This window comes from Lepidothrix coronata, unplaced genomic scaffold, assembly GCF_001604755.1.
Source record: "Lepidothrix coronata isolate B3197 unplaced genomic scaffold, Lepidothrix_coronata-1.0 Scaffold4, whole genome shotgun sequence".
Classification (NCBI taxonomy): Eukaryota; Metazoa; Chordata; class Aves; order Passeriformes; family Pipridae; genus Lepidothrix; species Lepidothrix coronata.
This window is the reverse complement of record NW_016690184.1, coordinates 1,138,543-1,159,304: the sequence shown is the minus strand read 5'-3', so window position 1 is coordinate 1,159,304 and position 20,762 is coordinate 1,138,543. Positions and strand designations below refer to the sequence as shown.

Sequence of the window (20,762 nt, the reverse complement as noted above, 5' to 3'; positions counted from 1 at the left end):
CTAATAAATCATTTTTAGGAAAATATTTATAGTTAAAACTCATGACTAGAGCTTAGATGTTCCTAGTTTTGCCACAGATGTCCTATCTTAACTTGAATAACATTTTTGGGGAACACAGGAAGGTACAATGAAATGTACTAAATAAAAATCAAATTTTTAGCAGGAATAAAAATAGGAAAAATTTGACTTTTGTTAAAGTGTTATAGTTCTGATCAGTTAATTGGACTTATTTTAGTTTTCCATTAGAGTAATTAGACGTTGCCCTTGCTTTGTTGTACATTTTCTGTACTTGTAATGAGGATTTAATATTCAAATGTATTTGGTGTGAAAACAAATATTTTCCTCTCTTTGAATTCCTAGGCTGCCATGAAAAATACCAGAGAACTTTAAGGAACAAGTGTTCTGAAGGTATCCTCAGTAATGAAGCAGGTGTGAAAGATAACTTCCCTTTGCCAGGTAAAATGATGACTACAAAATCAGCAGTTCCCATGTTAGTGTGCTTTCTTCAACTCTGCGTTGTAAATGGGCAGGTAATATGTGAGAGGCAAATGACAGCTGAATGGAGAGTGGAACCAAAACCTACTGTAATCAAATGGACACCAAGGGCAAATGTCTGCTCAGACTTTTACACCGAATGCTGGAATATGAATAAAAGTATTACTGGGGAAATCTTGGGAGGACAAAACCTCAGTATCCCTCAGATATGCCCCTTACAGCTTCAATTAGGTGATAGTCTCTTCATCGCTTCTGAGCCATCCTTTCAGTCCTATGGAATGAACTTGGTAAACGTCTCCAAGGAAGAATTTATTAACTGCCCTAAAGCTGCTTTTCTTCAAGAACAGTTGATTTTTGTTTGCCAGATAAGAGGACTGCACCAAGTTGATCCTAACTGGCTTGGTGTTGGAACTCATTACTTTGCAGAACTTCATAAGAGAGGCCCCCTATTGTGCAATATGGGCCTTCGTCTGAACGTAACTGTGAAGCAGCAGTTTTGCCAACAGTCTCCAAATGCACCATTCTGCTCTGGGCATGGAAAATGTCTAAGCCATGTTTGGGAAAAAGCGTATAACTGCCATTGTTTCTCACACTATTCTGGAACATTCTGCCAGAAGTTTGATATATGCTCCACCAAACCTTGCCACAACAATGCCTCCTGCACTGAGAAGACAGAATTTTCTGGAGATTCTTACGAGTGCACATGTTCTCCAAAATTTTCAGGTATTTCTTTTATCTTCTAGGAATAAACGTTACATGGATCATATATTTTCTTAATGGATGATAAAACAGTGAGAACATAATTAGCAAGGCTTTTATATAATTTGATTTTCCACTGCCACTACCACACCTGCACTGAATCACTTTTACAAATAGTCACTTATGGGAGATTGTGCAAGAATTTGAAGACAATTTGTACTTGCTGATATTCATAAGTGCATTGTACAGAAAAACAGAATAGGTTCTTATCATATTTCTTTCCTACTTAAGCACGAGATGTTAATAAGCGCTTGAGAACTTACAGAAGTAACTGATTTTTTTTTTGTTGTTCAGCAATTTAAATTCTTATACCAAATAACATAAATGGTTTGGAGTAAACTCCCAAAAATAGTTACTTAATCAAACTGCTGAAAAAAAGTAAATGGTTTTATTGAGCATTTCATTCAATCTGCTGAAAAAACCCCTCCCTTTTCAGTTTTAAGGACCTTTAAGTTACACTAGGGAAATTTTTAAAATCAAAATTTGTTTTTAATTGAAAGGTCAAACATTTAATTAGAAGAAGAAGCAAAGCAAAATACTTAATCTTTTCTTCCAGATTGTTCTGTACGGTAAAGTTCCTTCCAAAAGGAATTCATTAAACATACTGTTATCATCAAATTAAATATTTCACAAAAGAAAAAAAATTATCTGATTCTATCTAGGAAATATTGCAGTACTTACTCAAAACTCATTGGAGAAACTGAATTTAGTGTTGGGATTCCAATACCAGAGAGTACAGCACGATTAGATAAATTCTTAGCCATTTTCTTCCTTTCAGGGGGTTAAGAAAGAGGATTAAGGAAATTGTATATTATTCCTGGATTCAAACCAATGGAATTTGGGCATGCTTTAGAAAGTTCCAGAAATATTAATTCACATCACAAAATGGATTGTTGTAGCTCTTTTTGTATTTGTGGAACAGAATTCTTGCAATGTTCCTTTGTTGGACTGGACTTCTGTGTTCTCGCAATGGTGATGCTAATGCTATGAAACATAGCTGATGAATCATGAACAAGTGAGGTTCATAGAACACAGGAATGAAGGTTATGTTGCATAAAGTTTGCTGTAATTTATTTTTAATCGCTTTACAAAGCGTGTAATAATTTGGTTATTAATGCATTTGTCAATAGAAGATTAAGCAGGTATGAATGAGTCAATGTTATGAGTACAATATTTTTATAATTACTCAAAGTGTAGTAATATAGTGGAAAAAATTGATGGTATGCAGTGTGTTTAATATTTCTGCTATGATTTTTGGGGGCTGTATAAAAGGCTTTGAAAATAATAATATCAAAAAGTGTCTGGTACTAATTTAACTGAAATTAATGGAGAAATTCACAAGCAATTCTGTTAAAAGCAATCATCATGCCTAATGTTATCAACAAGCAATGCTTGAAATATTCTGTGAACCTATATAGGAAAGTTTTGGGTAGTGCCATAATTTTGTACTAACAGTACTGGTCCCATAAATAAGCTGTATGTAAACAAGAAGAATTAGGAAGAAAAACCACCATATAGTATGGACATGGCTACACAAGAATAAGGGAGAAAAAGTGCCTCCCATAATATAAAGTCAATTAGAAATTTGAAAAGTTGTTGAACCGTCAATAATGTCATAGCAGTAATTCAAGTGGCAAGCATAATTATATGGTATTTAGACCTGTATGCTGAAATAACATTAAAAACTTATAACTGGAACTGTAATTTCCAGAAAGCTGCATATTAAAAAAAATTCTGTCAAATTCCACTCTACATGAGAACATCTCTTGTTCTCAATGCTGGAGGAAGCATTAAGCTAGATTCATGTTAAAAAGAAAAAAATACAACTGTTTCAGCAGCATTTCTGCATTTTAAGGTATATGTGAATTCGTGAGTATATGACAGATGAGGTTGAGCACAGTAGCTCCTATAAAAGCAGATTATCTTTCTGTCTTGCTTTAGAATTTCAGTAATTTTAGTGAAAACTAATGAACAACGTTAACACAAGTACCCAACTATCCATCTGCCTATCTGTATTGTAGCTATACATTTGACATTTAAAAATACTTCACCAAAACCCCTAAATATTTTGTAAAATTCAATGTTCATATTATTCCTTTCAAATAGGTAAAAATTGTACAGAAATAGTTGGACAGTGCCAGCCATCTACGTGTTTCAATGGCAACTGCGTCAATGTTACTCCAAATACTTTTCTTTGTAACTGTGACAAGGGCTTTACAGGTAAGAAGCACCTTTGTTGCCTGTGGAACAAAAATGGTTTTCTGTGTTATAATAATGGTATGAACTTTTGCTTTATTAAAATAGTTATTTTAAATTATTTTTGCACAGTTTGCCATGTCCTCCGGTTTTTTTAAGAATAAGTTTTATAAAATAAAGAAATCAGACTTCCATGTGACTATTCCAAAGCACTCATATATTAAAGTGAAATCATACAAATGATAGAAGTTTTCATATTTGGTACCTTTCACCTATTGGTGGTATAACAAAAGAAGACTCATAATCACTTTCTCACTATCTCTTAAAAGCAGAGTTTACAAGAATCAGAGCTCTTTCTGATTTGATGATTTGGAACGATCATGACATTTGTATTCATAATTTCAGTATACTCTTAATAGATGTGCTAGAAATATAAGATGGAAATAATTCAGAGTCAACAATCTCATGATTTAAGGGTGTCATGATTAAAAAGAAGGAAATTATTTGGTTTATTTACGATATATTGGACAAATAAGATGTTTTCATGAGAAAAGTTTAATCAAAATGTACCTAAAGCCATCCTATTGTAAACAATTTTTGGGGAGTTAGAAAAGCAGTCAAATTTAAAACCACTATTAATTCTGGGCTTCACAGCAGAAATTGACTGTTGATATAAGAAAAGTAGCGATACTCAGAAGAACATTCTTTAAGAATGAGCTACGTATAAAGCTAGCTCTTGAATATTCAACAACAGCAAAACTTTTCAAAATTTCTCTTTCTTGGAAGCATCAATTATCCCTGACAATCATAGAATATAAACAAATTATTACATTGAGATGAAGAGTTAAAAGAAAAAAAGAAAGGCATAAGGGATCCAAGAGCCAAACAAGCCAATCTTTATTTTCAAAATGAAAGACTGAAAAGTCTTGTTGATATTTAAGTCTGTATAGAATTATATTTTATAAAAATGGGATAGGCATGCTGAATTTTAAATTCTTAGTAAATGTGTTTGATATTACTCTCCCTTTTCTCCCTCTCTTTCACTGTAGAAGCATCACAGTCAGCATAATTCTGAGAAAACTGAAAAAAAACCCCAGTCCGTTAGTAGAGTTTTCTAGAGCTAGTTTTTGCCCTACTCATTGTCCATATCTTTTTAGAACGCTCACTCTTGTCCTTTCATGCAAATTGTGTGGGCACAGTGCTTCTGAAATTTTCCCTACAAAAATCTTTTTTATTCTTGCAATTTTGACCCAATGAGGGAGAAGAGAGGAGGAGACAGGAGAAACACCCTTCCAGATACAGTAAACCAAAACCCATCATGACATAAAAACAGTTCAATACTCTGAACTAGTGGATGGCAGCAATCATTGCAACCTCCCCTCAAGTAGCTGTAAAGGACTGAGAAGGAGAAAAAGAGACTATTGAATGTGCACTAGCTGCCTTTTTATTCTCCACCTAGCTAAAAGGAAATAGGGAATCCTTCCTTGTTCCTAAGCATAAGTATCATAGAAGGAGAAGACAGACTTACAGGAATTTAACTCATATTTTCTTCCTCTGATATAAATTGCCCCAGGTCCTGCTGTAAGAGAAAAGTCTGTAGTATATCAGCACACTTTGCAACAAGACTGGTTGACTAACATACAGTATAATTTTGCAATTATTTTCTAACCAAATGTAGTTGCTTTAAGTTTGCATTTCTTCCTATGATACTGTGTTCAGGTATTTGCTATCACAAAGGAAATTTCAATAATAGTTACCTAAAAAAACCAGCCTGCATGAAAACAGACATTTTTCTGTTGTTGTTTCATGGTGGCTGTATGATATTCTCAAAAAAGGTGAGTTGTGAGATTATGAATCTTGTAACTTCACTTGTTATTTTGTCTGAAATTAACAGGAAATTCAAAACATTCTTCTGTTTTGATATTAAACTTTTACACAGAAAACACAAACATAATACTAAGATTGTGCTCATTTTGATTAAGATTTTGCAAACTTTGTCATATCTTTTTTCTAAAATGAGATAAGACCCTGGCAGCAACTATTTCACATGATCTGAATGAAAATATGAATTTTTCTTGTTACTGTAAATTGATGAGAAGCAAATAAAATTATAATAAAATTATTTTAAATTTATATTTACAATTATTATTTGCAAGGTTTTATTCAAAATAAGTAAAGGTTTCTGTGTTTAAGTTGCGTTCATAATGATAGAATGGATCTATGGGAGAAGCAGCGTAAATTGTTTATGTCAATTATGTGTTTTTATTATATACTAATTGCTTCGTTCATTCACTGAGATCTCAAACCTCTTTTTACTCTTTCCTAAAAGCTCATTTTTAACATAACTTAATCGCAAAGAGCTAACATTAGGCTTGCCATTATTCTTATGATTGAATACTCCAATTCATACCAAAATTTGCACCCTTAGACCTACTAAGAAATGTTTAAGGGAAGGGAATCTGGGTGAAACAAGGATGAGGTGGGTACAAAGAGGAAGGAGGTATAAAAAAGGCTGGTAGTGTGTAAATAGTTCACCATTTAGTACTCTTGTCCGACTGAGACCTGCCATGAATCACTGTAGTCTATCCATTTCTCCATTCTTTCTGTTAAATATTTCTTAACTCTTTTTCCATACAATCTTGCTCTCTTCCCATCTGTGAGTGTTGTAAGGTCTAGATGAAAGAACTGGAGATACCAAAGTGACTGAATTTGGAGGCTGCAACTGGAGATAGGCCACTGTCTTAATGTCTTTGGTGCCAGCAGCTGGAGTGAATGAGGGTCTCAGCATCAGCAGCTAAAGGAAGACCACAGATCATAGGAACGTGTGTCTGCAGTGAGTCAATTTAGTGCCAGTGACTGGCATGAGACCTTGGGTGATGTGGCTCCCATGCCTGATGCCAGCTGAAGCGGGTGAGAGTCCCAGCATCAGCAGGGAGAGGGGGAGCAAGAGTGACAGGGCCTGTGTGCCTGGGCATGAGCCACTAGGAAGATCAGAATGTTTATATTTTCCCCTCAGCTTGTGTGTGTGTGTGTGCCCATGCATAAATGTGCACCTGCACTTCATTAGCAGCCTTTAAGCTGGACTGTCTGATGAGTAGGAGGCCCAAGCTCTGGATATCAATATTAAATGAGCTGAGGTCCCACACTGATATTCAAGGGGTTCACAAATGTGTCTGTGCTTTTGAAAGAGAGAGTAAGGAGATGTGTACTTTTACTAGCAAGCTTCAATCCTGATCAATCTGAGAAGAGGACTGGGATTTGGCTGTTTGTACACGTTTTATGTTCAATATGGTATCGTTATGTGTGTGTGCTGTTAAAGGCAATGCTGCATCTGTGGGTAGTCTATTAGCTGGCTGCATTAGTGTCCTCTGCATGTGTGTGTCTCTGGCATACATGCTCTTAGTTGCTGTTGAGCCTGCAAACAGGAATGCAACAGCTGCATCCATTGGTCTAGGAGAGAGGGACTCACAGGTCTTTGGGTGCACTGGGCTGGGCTCCTCCACCAGAGGTGGTGTTTTTTATGCCTCTCCTAACAAGAAGGATGTCTCAGAAATTTTGATGGATGTTGTGATCCTGTTCTCTGAAGATGCATAGAAAATTAATGTGACTCATTCACAATCAATAGGAAACAGCAATATCTTAACTATATCTGTACCGGTACTGCTCAGTGTACGTATTGTAGAAAACATTTAATAGATTAAGAGCAGTAGTTTTCCATTTGATCATGTTTTATTGAATCTGCTCCTTAGGTGGGAAGATGGGACTGATTAAAAACCAAACCTTTGTAGAGCGCTTGAGATTATTGAGGTTTTTTTTCATATATTCCTATAAGGGAGACTTATATTTCCTGCCTCCCCCAATGGTCCAACTGGCCTCTTTACAGACCATAATGAGTTCCCTCCTCACTTGTGCGACAGGAGATACTATAAGAATGAGGTGGTTTTGCTTGGAGCCACTTTGCTAGAAGCTTCCATCATCCAAGTGCTTTAGTTTAAAGTTGTCTGTTCACTTAACCAGTAAATTACACACAGAGTACTTTGAAAAAGGTCATAATTGTAAAGAGACTTTTCCATATATATATCTGGAGAGAATTTATTATTAGTGTTTTAACAACCTAATAGTTCAATTTGGATAGTACTAATACTCATAGACCAAATTAATACCCAAAGGCTTACTAATAAGACCTCTAAAACTATTAGACAAAAAGCTTTCCTACTATCTATTTTTTACTTTGGTATTATGCTCAGCTTGCCAGTGTACCCCATGGTTCCAAAAACAACACATAACAACAAGAAGAGGGGTCAACAATTGCATCAAGTCATCAGCATTCTGAGGTCTTCATTGAGAAAAGTGTGACATTGATGCTGGAAGTTTCACACCTGTCAGTCAAGGCACCATCTCAGTCCTCTTTTAAATGTTTCTCCAGAGACGAAACTGAAAGAGGGGAGACAGCACTCACTGGGTCCAAGCATAGGTATTAATACAAACCAGAAAAATTCTGACCTCTTGCACTGTTAGGTCAGTACAAAGGTTAGTCTGAAAAGATATTCCTGCTACAGAATGTGTTTTCGGTGTTTCTCTAGGGGGCAGGGCTGATAGCAACAAGGATGTGCAAATGGGGACTGACTATGTTTTAATAAAACCATTTGTTAAGTATGTCAGTTTCCTCAGAGAAAGCTGTGGATTATGGGATTGTGATCCTTAGTTGTAAAAGTACTCTGTGAAATATTCCTTTATCACTAATCATTGTCATTTAAATGAAGAAAGTATGGTCAACCTTTTTTCCCATTTTTATGAATGATACTGAAATGGCCATAGTTCTTTTAGTGTTAAAAAAGAAAACACATATTGTATTTGAGGTTTTAATGCAGATATGATGATTTTTTTATTTCATACTTGTTTCATAGAGTCAAATATCATAGAACCATTAAGATTGGAAAAGGCCTTCAAGATTGAGTCCAACCTTTAAATGAACACCACTACGTCAATTAAACCACAGCACTAAGTGACATGTCCAGTCATTTCTTTAACATGCCCAGGGATGTTGACTCCACCACCTCCCTGAGCAGCCTGTTCCAATGTTTAACTACCCTTTTGTTACAATCTGCTAAAATATTGCAGAAAGAATTTTTATATTCAAATGTTCCCTTGAGTAAAATTAAAACTCATACAAGTTATCTGTTGATACCAAAACTGTTTTTATTAATTGCTAAGAGATGCAAAGAGAAAGAGGAAAAAATAAGAAAAGGTTAGAAAATGCTAAGATTATTTTTAAAAGCAGAGAAAAAGATTACCACCAAAAAAAAATAACTTTTCGTCTGAGCTGGCCTGTGGAGTGGGGGAGGGGAGAGAGAGAGAAGCAGTTTTTGCCTTTTTTTTTTCTGTAATCTCTGCTGCCTTAGATGTTATCTCTTTAGCTGCAGGGGGTCTTAATTCTTCTGGAATGCAGCCAGGATGTGGCTGCTCCGAAGCTAACTCCCGCTCACACCGGGCAGCCCCAGGCCGTGCGGAGGTCTCAGTATGCACTTCTCAGCCCACAGAAATATGGTCAGGCTGGAAAAACTCACGCAGGTAGCACGGTGGTTCTCAGTCCACTTCAAGACAGCAGGGGTCCAGTTTCTGGTGATGGCAGGCAGTTTAGGGCAGCAGAAGAAAAAAGGTGAGGATGAGGTAGAGAAGAGATTTTTTGGCTGCTATAGCCAAACTCTCTTTCTCACTCCTCTTTCCCTGCTCTTCCCAAACTTCTCATCTTTTATAGTGTTCAAAGGAGGTTGTGTGTGGTTTCTTGGCACGTAGCCCTATTCAGATGTTCGCAGAGATGTGATAACTATGAACAATACCAGGATCTTTTGGCACGAAAACTCCAGTGGGAAAATCTTGGTGAGAACTTCTGGTGGAAAACTGACACAGAAGTTTTGGTAGGAAGTTTTTGACAGGCAGAAACAATGGCAAAACATAATTTTTGGCATTTGTATGTTATCTGTCTGTTACACCTTTCCAGGAAGAAATTCTTCCTGATCTCCAACATGAATCTTCCCTGGCACAGCTTGGGGCCATTTCCTCTTGTCCTGTCCCTGGTCTCCTGGGAGAAGAGGTCAACCCCCACCTTGCTACAGCCTCCTTTCAGGGAGTTGTAGAGAGTGATAAGTTCTCCATTGAGCTTCCTTTTCTCCAGGCTAAACAATCCCAACTCCCTCAGCCACTCATCAACTGATTTATCCTGTAGACTCTTCACCAGTCTCATTGGCTTTCCCTGGACATTTTTTGCTGGACATGCTCCAGCACATCAATGTCTTGCAGTGAGTGGCACAGAAATGAACACAGGACTTGATGTGAGGCCTCACTAGTGCTGCGTATGCAGGGGGATGATCACTGGCCCAGTCCCACTGCCCACACTATTTCTCATACAAGCCAGGATGCCATCGATTTTCTAGGCCATCTGGGCACACTGCTGACTCATGCTCAGCAGGCTGTCAACCAACATCCCCAGGTCCTTTGCTGTCAGGCAGCTTTCCAGCCACTCTTACCCAGCCTGTAGCTCTGCATGGGGTTGTTCTGGCCAAAGTGCAGGACCCAGCACTTGGCCTCATACCATTGATCTCAGCCCTGAGAGATAGATGCAGAGTGTCCAGATCCCTTCCTAACCTCCAGCAGATCAACACACCCATCCACTTAGTGTCATCTTACTGTGTCATCTTAGTGAACTTACTGAAGGTGTCCTCAATTCCCTCATCCAGATCACCAATAAAGATATTAAGCAGGACTGGCCCCAATACTGAGCCCCCGGGAACTCCACTAGTGACCGGCTGTCAATTGGATGTGACTCCCTCTTTGGGCCTGGCCCTCCAGCCACTTCTTAACCCAGTAGAGAGTGTACCTGTCCAAGCTATGATCTGCCAGTTTCTCCAGGAGAATGCTGTGGGAGACAGTATGAAAGGCTTTACTGCAGTCCAGGTAGACTACATCCACAGCCTCCCCTCATCTACTACGCATGTCACCTGATCATAAAAGGAGATCATGTTAGTCAAGCAGGACTTGCCTTTTTTAAACCCTGCTGACTGGGCCTGATCTCTTGTCTTGTACATGCTGTGTGATTGCACTTCAGATAATCTGTCCATAACTTTCTCAGGCACTGAGTAAAAGTTTCAAAAGTACTGTAAAATCTGTGGTAACATGTCCACAATAAGAGTTTGCCTCTCTCCAACTATTCAAGTATTGCAAAAGTATTTAATTTTTATTATAAAATACTTTCTGTGAAAGTATCCCAGCTGATTTTTTTTCTTTGCCTTTTCTACAGCTCACTTTTTGCCTACCTTTTGAAAAATTAAAGCAGAAATTTCAGGGTGTATTGGTTCTGGCTGAGCTGGAGCTCATTTCCCCACAGTAGCCCTCACAGTGCTGTGCTTTGCATTGGCAGCTAGAAGAGTGTTGATAACACACCAGTGTTTTGGCTACTGCTGAGCACACCACCAACACTGTAACATTCCTTCCTCAGTTGAGGGCAAGATCTTGGGAGGGGACCCAAGTAGGCCAGCTGACACAAACTGACCAAAGGGATATTCCAGACCGTATGACGTCATCTCAGATATAAAAGCTAAGGCACAGAGCAGGAGAGGGGACGTTCATTGTCTAGAGGCTGCCTGTTGAGAAACTGTCATGTCTACCGAAGCCCTGCTTCTTGGGAGTGGCCGACCATTGCTGCTCATGGGAAGCAGAGAATAAAACCCGCTATCCTTTGATTCTGTGCGCTCAAGCTTTGCTTTAATTTTTGCTTTAAATAAACTGTTTTATCTCAACCTATGAGTTGTCTTTTTTTTTTCCCACCTTACTCTCTCCCCTGTCCTTCTGTGAAGGGGAGTGATAGAGCAGCTGGGTGGGCACCTGACATCTAGCCAAGGTCAACCCACCACACAGGGTTAGAGTTTTAGTCTTCCTCAGCATTCTTTGTTACATCCGACTTCTGTTGTAAACTGCCATTTGGTAGACACTTTGTTCCAGTGTACTTTCAACATGGTCCACAGGCAGTACTTGTCCTCACTTTCTGTGTATCCACGTAAAGCAATTTAATGTCAGATGAAACTGATCTGTTGACCAAGAAACTCAGCCCTTCTTGAGACTACATGCCTGTTCTATGTTAGAGACCATAATATCTATCAGTCACACAGGACCCAGATGTGAAAATAAAATTCACAACCCATCTCCCTGTTCTCCGATCCAGCTACATACTCGCTTCTTTGGTAATTGTTTTAAATTTCGAGTCAGAGAATTCACAATGTTTGGGTAGGGTACCTTCATTAAGACTGTGTTTTGTAGAGCTTGTGTTTCCAGAGACTGATTCAGGGAACCAATATCCTGAAGACACTAATTCAGCAATAAAGGAATATTCTAGTCAGAGAGGAAAGGTAAATGTCCTTAAGTTAGTTGATGAGAATATGAGACAGGACTTTTCATATATCTTTTGAGGCTAAAGCATTTTAGGCAATTGTCACTTGAGTACTAGATAACTCTAGTACTAGTAATTATTCTTCCAAACACAATACAGATCAATTCATCTTAGCTAGTAACAAAGATATATACACCAAAAAGTCTTGTCAGAAGTACAATAAATGATATGAATTAGGTTGTCTGACCTAGCAGATGCAAGTATTCTCAAATGTACTCTCCTAGCGTGATTTCGTTACACATTTCAGTAGTCTATTTTTCAAAACTTCCTAAGAACCTTCCTGTGAGTTTTGATAACCTTCCTGCATTGCACAATCTTTTTTCCCCTTTTTAATAGATTTATAACTGAATTATAAATAATTGTCATAATTTGTTGAGTATATCAACTCAGTGTTAACTATACTCAATCAGTATAATTAGTGAATATCTCTCTCATAGCACTTTACAATAGACAAGTGTAATTACTCTGGGAAAAGACCAGGCATGAATGCTTCTTGCAGTTTACTGTTAATTACTAAATCATAAAATCATATAATTGTTAATGATGGAAAATATCTTTAAGATTATCAAGTCCAACCATCAACCCAGAACCACCATCATGTTCATCATTAAGCCGTGTCCTCAAGTGCAATATCCACACAATTTTTGAACACTTTCAGGGATGGTGACTCCACAGTTTCCCTGGACCGTCTGCTCCAATGTTTTATAACCTTTTACATGAAAAAAAATTCCAAATATCTTACCTAAACCTCCCGTGGTGCAACTTCAAATAGAGTAGCTTGAAATGCTGAGCACTTCAGTGATCCTTTAAAGGAGTTAGATAACTTGCACTTGAGTTTCTTTGTTATTAACATCAGGCCAAGGCAAATTCCAGTGACCTTTCCTAAGGTTAAATGTAAATCAAGACCTAGGAGAGTACATTGTACATTTCACTGACAATCTAATCCAATATGCCAACTAGTAAGTCTTTTAAAAAATTAATTTTAACAAATTATTAAAAATATTACAGAAGATTACTACAAGATAAATGACAATACTTATTTCTAGAGTAAAAACTGGAAACTGCACTATTGCAAGAGAAGTAAGACTGTCAGATCTAAAATAAATTGGAAATATACAGGAATGTGCAAGCATTTGTGGGTGCTATACAGGCTTTAGTATATTGCTTATAAAATGTTTTGAGGATGTATACTTGAGCTGTGATGAAGTGAACAGTTTGGCTGATGAAATGCAGGGCAGAATACTAAAAGATTACTCAATTCAGGAAATTATTTTCTTCCTTGTCTCTTCAGATTTGCGAAAGGATCTTGTTTGTCAATATAGAATCAAGTGTCATCTTAAAAATTTGGATGAAAAAAAGCTGATTTATCACTTTTAGCTTGTATTTAATTATCTGGACTTGCAAAAACATTTTTTAACATGACATGATTTGAAACTATTTTCTATGTGCTCCCTTAAAAAAACCAAAATCAAACCCAAGCCAAAAAATACCCAAAAAGAGAAAAACCAAACCAACCGAACAAAAAAAAATTAATAGATTCTTTATTTTAAAGAAAAATAAAGTTATAAAGTCATCATTTTATTACTGTCTCAAAATTCATTTCAAGCTGAGATCCAACCATATGCACCCTATATGTTAGTGTGTATAGAACATATCAGACTGTATCAGATACATTTTAAAAAGGCAGATATAAGATCGACCATACTATTTTATAACTGATTTGACTGTTTAGTTCAGAAAAAAGTGAATTCTGTTATATAAATACATATATACATATATATATATATATAATTTTAGGGTTTTTTCTTTTCTGCAAATGAATCAGTTTCCAACGTATTCTTCTTCAGGGAAATGAATTTTTTCCTTACAAGATTATTAGTATCACATTTTTCAATGAATTTATAACTGAATAATTTTTTTATTATTTCTATTAAATTAATTCTTTTTTTCATAAGATATTGTGTGATCTTGGTAGTTGGAGAAGCAATGTAATTCTCACCAAATCTTAACCATATTAAATAACTTAAGCAATCATACTATATACATTAAATGAATGAATTTGTTTTGAGGTTACAGACATTACACTATATTAAGTAATACAATTCTTTATTCTAATGCATGAACTCCCTTTGTTTCCTTACTACATAGCCATCCTATGCAGAAATGAGATGATAGAATATAGCATCTATATCAGACTAATTCCTTCCCATCTCCTTACAGACAGAATGTCTCTTCACTTTTTGGATGCCTGTTCTTCCTTAGATGTTCACTAGTAATTCTTAAATTACTATTACTGTAATTTCTTTTTTTATTTTTTTATTTTATGGTTTTTCAAGGAAAAGAAAATAATACCTGCACAAGGTCTTGCAAAAGGCAGTGAGAAAAGATGTATTATATTTATAGATGTCATCAGCTAATACATACTGATAAAAGTATACATGGAATTAGAAATAATCTACAGAAGATGTTAAAGAGTATAGTGACTGCAACTCAGTCTCCTTGTTGCTTTCAGATCCTTAACACAGCTGTTCATAGCAATTTTTTCTTTACAAATCTGTCTGCTCATTTTAATCTGAATGCAACTGTAGTTCACTATAGGTTTAAAACAATAATTGTAGGATAAAATTATTAAGAAGGCATTAAGAATATAAGTTTCTGTTGAAAGAAGCTTGGAGATCAGTACAGAGTTGGGTTTTTTAGGATCGAGGTAGCTTTTCTGCCTGCAATTTCTTCAAGTATTTCACATAACTGTTCTGAATAGAAAGAAAAATGAACCCAATATTGTATAGTCTAGGGTCTACAGTAGTGTTTATTTAAGTAATATAAACATAACACTGTGACAATGAGTTTAGTAACAGAAGCTCTAAGGTGAAGTCAGTGTGCCTAAACCTAGAAAAACCCTAGGAGAACACAGATGCAAGTCATATCCGAGGGCCATAATACTTCAGTCTTACACAGCAAGGAAGGATGAACCAAGTCGAATTTGGTATTTGAAAAACATAGATGGGTGTCAGGATTGAAAAGCAAGACATGCTGACTCTTGTCTGTACTTGATGGAATAACAGGCTAAAAATGCTTATGACTTAGTAAGTATCATAAGGCAACTGATAGTCTTATACTGATAGCTAAGTACATTTGACAAGATTTCTACCTTTTCCTGAAATTAAGTCCGAAAGAGTAGATGGGCTCATTAATGTAATATTTGCTGGCCCACAGGTCCTAGCATTTAAATTGCACTGATGCACATCTCGATGAAATGACCGTGACCCCACTGTACAGAAGCTATTACAGCTCAACAGCCTTTTGATATTTCAGGAAGACATAATAATGCCTGGACAAGCCAAGCCCACTTGTTATCAGCCAGAAATATCACAAGGGCACACTATCCTATGGTCAGTAAGAGCAAGAGCCACTTTTGCCCAAAATAATTATGAGATAGACAAATAGTGTCCATACTTTCAAAGCAGTCAAAGCATATGCCTTGAGAATGGACATGGTTTTATACAGTCATGGGATGAGTAATCTACTATGAATGACACATGACACAGATGTTATAAAAGGAACTAGCATTTATGAACATGCCATATAGCAACTTTTTTTATACTCCATAGATCTGTGAAATAAAGTTCGGTAGATATGTCTTGAGCTATATAAGATGAAGAAAAAGTGGGAAAGAAAGGAAAGAAGGAAAGGAGGGAGAGAAAGGAGGGGAGAAGGAAGAGAAAGGAGAGAAATATGGAAAATGAAGGAGGAAGGAAAAGGAAGGAGATATGATAGAAAAGAAGACAGAGATGGAGGGAGGGAGAAAGGGAGGAAGGTTGGGAAGATCCGGCAATTTCTCAGAGACCTCACTACAACTTCAAATCTGACTGCAAGCTGATGGTACCCAACTGCTCACCAGATCATTATATTGTTCACTTTGTCATGCTGTAACATCTCAAGATTTGTATAATGAAGTACCTTTTGCCATCTTCCATACTGCTGGGAAGAAGTTCTGTTCTTAAATAACCCACAGTTCTAGTCACAAAAGTGGCTGAAGAATCTCAGTGCAAGTATCAACTGGTGATGACTACAGTATCGTAGTTTCATTAATTATGACTTCATAGAATTATACATCTTATTACTCAAATTCCCATCTTTATATTCCACTTGTGAATTACGTTGTAGCAAGTGCATTCAAGTGTACAAAAGGTCTCTTTTTTATGGAAAAGATAAAATAGATTTAATATACTTAATAGGGTCAGGCGCATTTGCTGGTTTGTGCTAAAAATATCATGTAAGTTTTCTTTGGTCGTTGCATCCTGATAGTTCCAATATCTTTGTCTTTTCCAACTTAGAAAATAAATCAGCTATACTAAAAGAACTATTTCATTTGACATTGTTGTGCTTTGGATTAAAATATAATTTTAATTATATTTTTCCACAAATGATTGCAAATACTTTTATTCTTGGTAATTAAAAGATGTGCTTGTTGATAAAGGCCTTACTATATATAATATTACCATGAGTCCTCAAAAGCAAGAAGTGGAAGTACATGGTTAATATCTTAATATTCTTCATGACTATACAAGTAACACTTATAAAACCAGTCTTCTAGAAAATAGACCTTAAAGAAATCTTATGTTTATGTACTAAATCTGGACTTTGGAAAATAACAGGATCTGTAACATGCTAAAATTCACAGCAGGATGTAAAAGGTGCAAATGAAACTGATTGATATTTCTGGTGTAGGTATAATTAATTAACTTTTTTTATTATTGTTCCTAACAGGAACAGGATCCAGGAAATAACATTTGTAAACCTTTTAAAGCCAGAAGTGCAGGTGATGCAATTACAGCTTTTAAAAGAGATAAATACAAAGACATTAGGCTATCAGAGACCATCCAAAGGAGGGCCACGAGGATGATGAATAATCTGCAGGGAAAGCCTTATGAGGAGTGGCTGAGGTCACTTGGGCTGTTCAGCCTGGAGAAGAGGAGACTGAGGGCAGACCTCATGGCAGTTACAACTTCCTCATGAGGGGAAGAGGAGGGGCAGGCACTGATCTCTTCCTTGAGGTGACCAGTGGCAGGACTCAAGGGAAGAGCATGAAGCTGTGTCAGGGGTGGTTTAGGTTGAATATTAGAAAAAGGTTCTTCGCCCAGAAGGTGGTTGAGCACTGGAACAAGCTCCCCAGGGAAGTGTTCACAGCATCAAGCCTGAGTTCAAGAAGCATTTGGACAATTCTCTCTGGCACACGGTGTGATTGTTGAGGTGTCCTGCCCAGGGCCAGGAGTTGGACTCGATGATCCTGATTGGTCCCTTCTAATTCAGCATATTCTATCATTCTATGAATCTCATTTAACTAGGAGAAAACACCTTCTTTACAAAGAACTTTCATAAATGCAAAAGAAGGGGCTGTTACTTGATACCATCCTTATTTAAAAGGATGTAAAATTATATAAAACCAAAAAAGGCTGAGATACACAAAAGTAATCTAGACTCCACTTCCTTTTTCAGGAAGTTTAGCCATATTTATCATCATATGAGGTATCTGTTGCAAGCTGCTGGCAGGGCGAGTTGCCCTGTGCAGGACACAGTGGGTTCCAGCCAGCTCCAACTCACCCACTGCAGGGCAGGGCAGAGCCCACAGCCGAGGCTGCACAGGCATAGTGGAATGAAGGACAAATACATGTGAGAAAAAGTCCAATGAATGCCAAAGTAATGAAGGACAGAGCAGAAATTCCCTGCAGTGAAGGCTTTGGTGGAGCAGGTATTTCCCTGCACGGTGTTTAACAGCCTGGAGTGGAGTGAGTCCTGGGAAAGCAGGGAAGAAAGGTGTTACTTTAACATTCGTCTTTGTTTCTCACCACCTAAATCTGTTTTAACTAACAATAAATTCAACTAATTTTGCTCTTAGAATTCTTCAACCTAAATGATTTTATGATTCTATGAATTTTTCCCAAGTTGAGTCTCATTTGTCCACATCAGTAGCTGATAAGCAGCTTATCTGTCCTTATCTCAACCTACGGGTTCTCATTCCTGTTGTTCTTCCTATTTTCTGTCCCTCTGCTGTGGAGGAAGTCAGTGAGAAAGCAACAGTTTGGGCATTTGCCCTTGGCTAAGTTTAAATCACCACAATCATTCATACCACTATTTTTCTTACATGGTTTAAAGATCACCAAAGATCAAGATGTGATAATCTCCCACATCATTCTGTTGTATCCACATCATTAAGAGTTTTCTTAATAACTTCAACCTTTTTTCCAAGGTTATGTTTAGTGCTACAACTTGAGCATAGCAAACAGAACTGTCATCCCTATTTGCAAATCTTTGATGTACCTAAAGAGGGTTATAGCTCTATTCAGTCATCTTTTTAGTCTAGACTATCCCAAATGTGTTAATCTATTTGCTATTTTCCAGGTGCTTTGTTCCAGACTTTCTTGGGGGCCTTACAGTAAACTGACTCATCTATAATTCTTTGTTTTCTCTTTTGTTTTCTTTCCTTTCTGAAGTTAGGCATTGTACTTAAATCTATTATTTCAATGAAATGAGCTCCTATGTTAAGTAGGGACCTGAATACAGTTACATGTTTTTTTCAAAAGTGTGTGTTTGCTACAGTATAACAGAAATCACTTAAATATTATTTCAAATTAAAAACCAAGATAATCATATAAAAAATTTCTATGTTTCCTTGTTCTGTCAGGAATGAAGGCAAAAAACATAAAGACTACCTCTGAATAAAATAGAGTTTCCTTCTAATACTCCGAGGAGTTATCTATATCTTTTGCACTGTGATGACAACAGTAGTCAGAAGAGCACTGAGTACAAGTGTATTAATATTTCTGGTATACTGAGAGAAGACAATGACAGATGAAAAAATCCCCAGATGCTTGTACTTCATTTGAAGAAGATAAAATTAGCTGCATGATTTTGAGTCTACTTCACTGAAGTGTTCTGTCTAGTTTAAACAGACAGCATTAAAAATGGGTAATAAGATCGATGAGTCAAAAAAGCTTCAGAACAAATACTAAACATTTTTTTTAATGATAACAACAATACTTAGATATGTAGTAATACATTGTAGGATACCAGAGTGATCAGTTCTGCATACCCAGTTCTGAAGCATGGCATCTGAAGAATCAGTTTTTTTCATGCAGTTTTATAAGCACTATAAAGACACTTCCAGACATGGAAGTTATGGACATTTTCCTGATCTTGTTAAACAATTTTATATCAATCATTGGCCATTGGTGTCCATGTCTGACATGTTTCTGCTTTGAACTGTTAGGAACCCCTGCCCCAGTCTTGTGATTATGCACTTTTATATACCTGTCCAGTCTGCAATAGCTCACAATGAAAAACAATGGTGTTTAAAAGCATATCACTGCATATATATAATTTTCCCAACTATTTACTATTAATATTTGAGTAACTACTGCACTTTTTGTTACGGTTTTAAATATGATTCCTTTCGAATTGTAGCAAAATCATAACATGAAATCAGTGGAGACATACATTTTGATCTTACTTGGTTTGCTGTAGAATTATCTGTCTCCACTGACAACAAAGATATCACAGAAAGTAAGCTACTAACTTGCACGTTAATGCTTAAAATCTGATGGAGAAATTTTATGGATTTCATTATATCAGCAAGGAAAAGGGGATTATTCAAAAGGTATAAACAAATGGGGAAATAGGGAATGAGAAAATGTTTGGACACAAATTCTAGTTGTTAGCTTTCGTTCACAGAATATCACAGGATATGCTGAGTTAGAAGGGACTCCATAAGGATCATTGAGTCCAGCTCCTGACCCTGTACAGAAACATCCCCAAGTGTCACACCATGTGCCAGAGAGAATTGTCCAAATGCTTCTTGAACTCCGTCAGGCTTGGTGCTGTGAACACTTCCTTGGGGAGACTGTTACAGTGCTCAACCACCCTCTGGATGAAGAACCTTTTCCTAATATCCAACCTAAACCTCCCCTGACACAACTTCAGGTCATTCCCTCGGGTCCTGTCACTGATCACCTCAGAGAAAAGATCAGTGCCTGCCCCTCCTCTTCCCCTCATGAGGAAGTTGTAACTGCAATGAGGTCTGCCCTCAGTCTCCTCTTCTCCAGGCTGAACAGCCCAAGTGACCTCAGCCACTCCTCATATGGCTTCCCCTCAAGGCCCTTCACCATCTTCACTGCCCTCCTTTGGACACCCTCCAATGACTTAATATCTTTCCTATGTTGCAGTGTTGATTGCCCAGTCCTATAATTTGTTGAGGTCTCTCTGCAGAGCCTTCCTGTCTTCGAGGGAGTCAACAGCTCCTGCAAGTCTAGTATCATCTGCCAACTTTCTTACTATCCCTTCCAGTCCTGCTTCCAAGTCATTTGTGAAGATGTTGAAGAGCACAGAGCCTAAGATGGAGCTTTCAGGAACCCCACTAGTGACAGGTCACCACTCTGGTGTTACCCCTTTCACTATAACTCTTTATGTTCTGCCCATGAGCCAGTTGCTCACCCACCCACCACATGATGCTTATCCAGCTGTGTGCTGGACATTTTGTCCAGAAGGATCCTGTGAGAGACAGTGTCGAGAGCTTCACTGAAATCCAAAAGGATTACATCAACTGGCTTGATGTAACTGGGTTACCTTGTCATCAAAGGAAACCAGGTTTGATAAGCAGGACTTTCTGCTCGTGAAGCCGTGCTGGCTGTGACCAACGTTGTCTTTCAGGTGGTTTTCAATACTTCCAGGATAATCTTCTTCACAATTCTACTAGGCACTAAAGTGAGACTGAGAGGCCTGTAGTTTCCAGGGTCCTTCTTGCCCTTCTTGAAAATCAGGACAGTGTTCACCAGCTTCCAGTAAGCTGGGACATCTCCAGATTCCCAAGGCC

At 37.3% G+C, this 20,762-nt stretch overlaps 1 protein-coding gene across 1 annotated transcript in view; it reads left to right on the top strand.

Annotated features, from left to right (window-relative positions):
• Positions 1-464: 464 nt before the first annotated feature.
• The window catches only part of EYS (eyes shut homolog (Drosophila)), a 784,118-nt gene continuing 763,820 nt past the window's right edge, over positions 465-20,762 (top strand). Inside the window, exons 1-2 of the mRNA XM_017823913.1 lie at positions 465-1,218; positions 3,361-3,474. Of these exons, the coding sequence (XP_017679402.1) occupies positions 465-1,218; positions 3,361-3,474 (868 nt within the window). The remainder of the gene's footprint in view (positions 1,219-3,360; positions 3,475-20,762) is intronic.